At 45.5% G+C, this 7,749-nt stretch overlaps 2 protein-coding genes across 2 annotated transcripts; both read right to left on the bottom strand.

Moving 5' to 3' along the window:
* Window positions 1–373: 373 nt before the first annotated feature.
* Window positions 374–928, bottom strand: LOC122907604 (U6 snRNA-associated Sm-like protein LSm3). The gene has a single exon (XM_044250416.1). It carries the CDS (start codon window positions 912–914, stop codon window positions 606–608), a length of 309 nt encoding a protein of 102 aa, XP_044106351.1. The 5' UTR covers window positions 915–928; the 3' UTR covers window positions 374–605.
* A 2,631-nt stretch (window positions 929–3,559) lies between these two features.
* On the bottom strand, window positions 3,560–6,928 carry LOC122907603 (keratin, type I cuticular Ha1-like). Its single transcript, XM_044250415.1, has 7 exons — window positions 6,566–6,928; window positions 6,382–6,464; window positions 5,696–5,852; window positions 4,683–4,844; window positions 4,463–4,588; window positions 4,093–4,313; window positions 3,560–3,644 (listed from the first exon to the last, which is right to left on the bottom strand). Exons 1-7 carry the CDS (start codon window positions 6,911–6,913, stop codon window positions 3,560–3,562), a joined length of 1,182 nt encoding a protein of 393 aa, XP_044106350.1. The 5' UTR covers window positions 6,914–6,928.
* Window positions 6,929–7,749: the final 821 nt, after the last annotated feature.

Here is a 7,749-nt window from a genome sequence, read left to right as displayed (position 1 = left end):
GTATCTTCACCTAATTAAAGCCTAGTATAAATCATAGAATACTGTAAGTGGAATAAATAAGGAACAGTAACACTAATGAGGATTCATGAGAAAGATGTCATTGACCATCCCCTCATCAAAACTTCGACTTCTTTTGACTTCTGTGTTGCTTCAGCTGCTTCCCACTCCAACTGTTTATAACCAAATGTCACCTCCATCCCTGGGGACTGGGCCAAACCAAGGAGGAACCTCATGTCAGAGACTTTGGAGAGACTGAGGGCACTCTATCCTTTCGCCAAGTGCTTCCCAATGTTATCACTAGTCTAACATCATCCCCGTTGACAGTCTTAACAACCCCTACAGCTCTTTTTTTTTTTTTTTTTTTTTTTTTTTTTTTTGCATCTTGGCGATCACATTTATTGAAAGCATTGGAAAACAAATTTAAATGCCCGTTAGCGTGCAGAATTTTTGAGTTATCTGTAAATCAACTCATTTCAGGAGTGGAAGAATCCTTGGTCACTTCTTAATATCAAAATTTACGCAGGTTTCTCTTTTGAATGTCTTCTACATTTAAAGAGGCAATCATACAAAAACTCCTATATTCCAGACACGATAAATTCTTTGTTTCAGCCAACTCTTAATGGAGGGGCAACTAGTACAACACCATCTCCCCTGACAAAAAGCATCGGAATATTCCGTTTTGTTGATTTATATATCTCTTCATATGTTTCCTCATCAATTTCTATAGTAGTCACAGTTTCTTCCACATCTCCCAATATCATGTTTAAATGCTGATCATAAGCATGTAATCTGCCTCGAAGCTCTCTGTCATTTCTCATTTTCACATAAATTCGCTCATCCAGGCTGAGCCTGATGAGATCCAGGGGCTCTTCTACGGTGTTGGTGGTTTGTTGCTGGTCCACGTCGTCCGCCATGTTTCAAACCCTGTGCCCTTTTCTCAACCCCTACAGCTCTTACTGATCGTTTCTGTTTAGGTAACTCTCTGACATCTCTCCCAAATCCAGTCATTCTCTTCCAGCTCTCTTCACTGGAACCCCACTGGTGTTTCATTTTCTCAGGCTCAAAAACATCCCTCATGTTGACCCAAAGTAGGTATTTAATCAGTACTAGTTTCCTTCCTTCTCCTTCCATTGTTCTACCTCTAATCAGCTTCCACCTCCTGGGCTGTGCCTCTAAAATCCACCCCTCCCTCAGCCTTCCACTCTCCTCCCATCTCAGCCCTATTGTCTCTCAGCAGCCTCCCAACTGTTCTTCCTTTTCTCCCACCCCAGCCCACTTTCTGGGACCCATCATGACCCAACCCATACATAGCTGCATGACAGAACATATGCTAAACTTCCTTACAAACAAATCGCACAGATAACAATGAAAAGCACCCCCAGATATGGTCATCTGTGACTACTTTGCAGTTTCATTTTCCACCACAATATTTATGGTTTGCTCCAGCTAGAAATTGTTCTGTCGAGCTCTAGATATACTTCCTGCTTCCCCACCTCCTCACTAGGCAAAGCTCATGGTCATGAAAACTTTCCCTCTTGTCATACCTGCACACACTCATCTGTTTAAACAGAGCCCATCAAACTTTATTTCAGAATTATGCTAATATCATATAATACTCATTGATTGAAGTCAGAACAAGGGAAGTATTTAAAGTTTTAATAACCTTCTCATGAATACTTATTAGTGTTACTATTCCTTTATTTCTCTTACAGTATTCTATGGTTAACACTAGGCTTTAATTGGGTGAAGTTACAGTTTCTTGTAGGACAGGCAGACGATATTTTTATGGACAGAATTATTGAGTTTTCACAGCCCTGATTGAGCTCTATCTCTTATTAGAGACTCTTTTTACTACTCTCTTACACTTCAAAGTATAGAAATGAAATATAGTCTTTCTCTCACACAGCAGAAATTCATCATTCTTCATTTACACCTTTCTAGAGCCACATTGATGTTTGTCTGTAGCACAGTTATCTCTTTGTCTTTTCCACTCTAGACTATGAACATTCTGTGGGCTAGGACTGGGTCTCACAGTGTTCTCAGTGCTCTACACTGTAGTGAAACACAGAGGAGATGGTTGGTTGCAGTTCTGTACGTTAAATGAAGAATTAAATTGAATTAAATGAAGAATTGAGATGGTGGCCAAAAGAATTGAGAGCTTTAATAATTCAGATATGAGTCAAGTGGGGGTAGTATTAATATCTGTGGAGGGAGACCATGAACACTGGTCTTTCTTAAAATTATAGGAAATAAAGTAATACAGAAGTTACAGGAGAACATTATAGACCTATTTTTAAAGACCTAGAGGAATGAGTAAACTTAAAAAGAGGCAGGTAAGGAGATACACTTGCCCGCATTTAAAGGGTCTTTGGATTACAAAGTGTTGGGTATAACAAGTGGGTAACAAAAGGAACCAGTCTGGCAAAGATAAGTTGGAGTCTAATTAAATGTGAAATGGCAACATAACACCAAGTCAAACTGTCCTATGGGCAAGACCCAGGACTTGAGCTAGAGAGCTTTGGGAGTCATCAGTGTAGAGATCCTAGTTCTCACCGAACAGGGAAGGAGAAAAAGAAACACGGCAGAGGATCTAGGTATTTCCTCCAGTGGCAACAGAAAGGAAAAATCAGGCTAATCCGGGGCTGGAGAACAAGTAGTAGGAGGTATAACAAGAGCGCCCAGAGTATGTGGGTTTATGGAAATCACTGAAGGTACATTTTGAAGGAAAGACAGGTATCCATATTGGTGATGCAGGTACAGTTGACAAGCTGAAAGGAGAGAAGTTGGACTGCTTCTCTTTGAGCAGTTTCTACAGAAGCTGGTCTTTAAGTACTTTAGGAGGAAGGGGAGCAGAGAATTGACCCCTAAGTAATGAAGGTGACAATGGGAGAGCGATGAGGTTTGGGGAAGACTCTCAGTATTACCTAGGACCCTGCAACCAAGGCAAGATGGTCATGAGTGCTGGAGGTCAGGGTTTCTGCATGGTCTCTCCTTGGTGGTAGCCTCCCAGGAGGATAGATCCCTTTCCCCATCAGTATTTACCATTGGAATATAATGGTTGGGGTCAGTCTTTTAACCCATTTCTTCCTAACAAAGAGGTATTTTTATGAAACAGCAACGCAAGTTCTTTACAGTACATAAATATGAATGAGAAACACATTTACTATGCCAGAGAAATAAAGTTTATTGGGAAGTAAATGAAGTAGCTTCCTTGCATTCCAGAGAATACCAAAGAAGCAAGAAAAGCAGGAAACACAATACATACAGGAAATGCCCTAAAAGTAATACCTGGAGCTCAGATTACAGGGAGCTGATCATCTTCAGAAACAAAGATATTCGATCTTCAATAGGAAGGGATTTTCCAGATATTGGAAGTTAATGATGTGTGTCTTTGCTTGTTGAATCTGGAAAGCATTTCTATGTCTAGAAATATCACATTTGGTGTGGGTAGGCTTCTAACTGGCAGCTGAGCTCCAACAAAGGCAAAACCTAAGGACTTTTCCTGTGCTTGATCTGAATGGCTTCATTGTCGTCTTCAAAAAGGATGCAAGTTCTTAAATTAAGAGCAACGCGTTTGACAGTTGCCACAGGACCCACAGGAATTGCCGCAAGCGTTGGTGGTGGCACATGGGTTGCAGGGGAGCCTGGGAGGACAGAGGTTTAAAATGGATTGGGGATGATTGTGGAAAGAGCCCTAGGTGCTTAATGAAACAACTCATGAAGCCTCAGTGGTTGGAGATAGTTGGAATCAAATTTGATTGTTATCAAATCTTTATCCCCATCTAAGAAGACTTTGTGCTGAGGCACAAAATTGTTCTTGTGCTCTTGAGCTTTCATGGAACTAACACAATACGCCTTACCCAGCAGTTATTGTTGTAACAATCTCTCCACCCCCACTTCTCCATTATTAGTCCCCTGAGGCAGGGGATGTATGCCCTTCACCTTTGACCTTCAATTTCTACGTAACTGTCACGTAGTAAATTCTCTATAAATGCATGTTCTGTGAGTTGAAAATGTGACCCACATGTGTATGCCCACAATGTCTTGTAGTCCCACCACATGGGACTACATGCCTCCTTTGCCTCCACTCACTTGCAGTCCTCACTCTCCAGCAGGCCCCGGTACGTGTTGATCTCGCACTCCAGCCGGGCCTTGACGTCCAACAGCACCTGGTACTCCTGGTTCTGCCGCTCCAGGTCACACCTGATCTCAGCCAGCTGGGACTCCACGTTGGTGATCATGCACTGCACCTGGGACAGCTGGGAGCTGTAGCGGGCCTCGGTCTCTGTCAGCGTGTTCTCCAGAGAGTCCCTCTGCATGGGGAACATAAGGCAGGTCACAGAGCCGCTCCTCAGGGAGCTTCTCCATGGGGTTCCAGAGAAGCCCCAGGCTTCACAAGGCTTCTGCTGACTAGGGTTCCCCAATCTTACACTGGTCACCAGGAGGACTGAACAGTACCCACCAGGTTGTGCTGGGCCTGCAGCTCGATCTCCAGGGCGTTGACTGTGCGTCTCAGCTCAATGATCTCTGCCTGGCAGGACTGCAGCTGCTCTGAGCTGGACACCACCTGCTTGTTCAGCTCCTCAGTCTGAAACAGCACAGGGGAGAAGACAGGGTCAGACCTGCCTCAAGGGCCCCAAGGGGCCAAGGGGTTCCGCGTGGCCAAGTGCTGAGATGCCCACCTGGGTGGTGAACCATTCCTCCACATCCCTGCGGTTGGTCTCCACCAGGGCCTCATACTGACTCCTGGTCTCGTTAAGCACACGGTTCAGGTCCACAGTGGGGGCTGCATCCACCTCCACATTGAGACGGTCTCCAATCTGGCAGCGCAGGGTGTTGACTTCCTGATGGAAGAAGAAGAATGAATGAGCCACATAAATGGATCTACTGTCTACCTTCCTACTGTAGGAAAGTATGTACAACAAAAAATGCACTGAAGGGGATATCCTGATCTATCCCCAGGACTGACGCAAATATGATGTGAGAATAAACCCAAGTAGGGATCACATCAATTTCTTTCCCAAAAACCTTAAAGAAGCTCACATATCCAATAAGATTAAATCCAAACCCCCTGGTATATGCAGGTCCTACCTCATTTCACCTCACATCCCTATATGCCCAGCCATATCAGACCATGGGCCAAACTCAATATATATGCTCTAGCACCTCTGTGTCTTTGCTCAGCCTCTTCCCCCAGATGGAAACACCCCAGTGTGAATTCCTCCTCTTTCCCAAGACATGCCTCTAAGAAGGGTTCCTTATCTCTTTCCAGTTAGACTGGATTACTCCTTGAATATGCTGCTTGTCCTCTCCCTGCCTTGTATCGTTGTCTTTACATGGACATCTCCCCAGACTAGACTGGGAGCTCATTGAAGAGAGGGGCATGTCTTATTTCTCTTTTTTCTTCCATCTCTCTAACTAATTCAGAAACTAACAGTGACAAGGAGAGAGCAGGGCTCAATAAATGGCTGCCCTTCCTCAGCATCTCCAACACTGCCCAACCCTCATCCAGATGCTTGAGAATAAGCAACCCACCTCACTCCATGCTATGGTATAGCATCATGATTCACTCACTGGCTGACCTTGACCTCTTCAGAGAAGGGTCCCAACCCAAGAAGCCTGATGTCAGTTGTCTCTTGGTTGCCAATGCTAACAGCGTGGCTCTGAAGTCTCCTTTTATTCCTTTTCCTCTTACCTCTTCATGGGTACTCTTGAGACTCAGCAGCTCCTCCCTCAGGGACTCCACCTGGGCCTCCAGGTCAGACTTGCACAGGGTCAGCTCGTCCAGGATCCTACGGAGGCCGTTGATGTCTGACTCCACAAGCTGCCTCAAGCCCAGCTCCGTGTGGTACCTGCACACGCAGATCAGAGTGGGAGGATGAGGTAGGAAAGAATCCCATCCCACTGTGTGTCTTATAGATGGGCTGGTCTCAATCTCTTTGAGCTAGTGCAGTTTTCTTCCTCTTTTCTCCCATGTTTCCCTCAAGCTCTGCACAGAGAGACTGGAGAGGACCCTCCCTGATTCACCCTAACACTAGAAGGTTCCCACAGGGATTCATTAAATGGAGTCTCTAATTCTTCTCTCAATTTTTTTGGTTAATTTACCACTATCCCCCAAGAGCCAATCCATTCTCCAAGAATAGTTCATGTCGTCCAAATTTGGGAGTTTGAGAAAATCTTCCAGAAAGACTATTATAAACTGAAGAGCATGCAGTGTATAGATTTCTGTTAAAAAATGGTTTTATACAAATCCAGGCTTGAGAAGAGAAATGAAAAGGGTGAAATGGCTGCCTCTTCCCTTCCAGGAAATGTTAGTCTCACAGGACCATGAGAGAGCCATAGGGGCCTTAGAGGTCACATAGCCTGAAATTCTCAACATACTTGGTTCTGAAGTCATCAGAGGCCAACTTGGCATTGTCGATCTGCACCACCAGCCTGGCGTTCTCAGACTTGGCACACAGAATCTGAAAGCAAGATTCTACTGTGAGGGCCACTTGAACTTGAGAAGGTCTTATTGCTCAAAGACAGTCAGATGCTGTTGCACCCCCACAGAAGACCCCCTCACCTTCTGCTGGAGCTCCTCGATGGTCCGGAAGTAGGACTGGTAGCTGGGACACACGAAGGGCACCTGCTGCTGGCACCACTCCCGGATGCGGCTCTCCAGCTCCGCGTTCTCCCGCTCCAGCTGGCGCACCTTCTCCAGGTAGCTGGCCAGACGGTCGTTCAGGAACTGCATGGTCTCCTTCTCGCTGCCATTGAAGGAGCCCTCACAGAACCAGCCGCAGTTGCCCACATTGGCGGGGATGTTGCAGGCTCCGGGCAGGGTGCAGGTGTGGCAGCTGGGGGGCACGCAGGGCCGGGAGCAGCAGGTGGAGCGGCAGCTCACATTGGGCAGGCAGCAGTTGTAAGGCATGGTGCAGGGTGAGGTGATGGAGAGCAGGTAAGCTAACACAGGTGGATGTGGTGAAGTTTGAGTCTCTCCTTCCTCCATGGTCCTTTTATACCCTGATTGGTGGGTGGGTGTTGGCATACAGCATAGTTTCCCTTCCTAATGCTTCAGCTAATTTTTTCTCCAAAATATGCTAGTTAGATGCCTCCAAAGAGTCCCCTCAACCCATAAAATTATTCCATTTGGCTTGTGTCACACCAGTTCTTCCTGGGTGCTAGTGGTTGGTGAAATCAGAGTTTCATCAGATGGCTTCAAAGGAGACAGAATAATCACAAACCCAAATGGTCTCCCCATTACTCAGAAGGGAGGAGATCCAGGGACATGGGGTGGAGTTGTTTGGGACTCCTTGCCCATGAGGTTCTGCCACTAATTCCCTGGAAAGAGTCTGGAGAGAACGGTCTTCCAGGTGGCCCTTTTTCCCCAGGCCTACCCATTCCTCAGTGTTTGGTTCAACTTGACTTCATAGCAGAAACTTGTCCTGTATTAGCCACTCATGAGAGTATTAACTGGGACTTAAGGAATTTATCAATACATGGAGATTGAAAATAATGGATTGTTCATGGCTGAGAAGTGAAACTGGCTAAAATGGGTAGAATAACACTGAAGCAGAGATCAGCAACCTAGGGCCCACCATCCTGCCACCACCATCAGCCTGCTCCCTTTCTTTTCTAAATAAATGAACATAGCATACACCTACGTTCATTAGGTATTATCTGTGGCTGCTTTTGGCCTACAATGGCAAAGTTGAATAGTGTAACAGAAACCATACAGTTTGCAAAGCCTAAAATATTTATGATCTG

The sequence above is a fragment of the Neovison vison genome, chromosome 5 (assembly GCF_020171115.1).
Source record: "Neovison vison isolate M4711 chromosome 5, ASM_NN_V1, whole genome shotgun sequence".
Lineage (NCBI taxonomy): Eukaryota > Metazoa > Chordata > Mammalia > Carnivora > Mustelidae > Neogale > Neogale vison.
The sequence above is the reverse complement of the archived record's forward strand: the minus strand, read 5'-3'. Positions and strand labels throughout refer to the sequence as shown.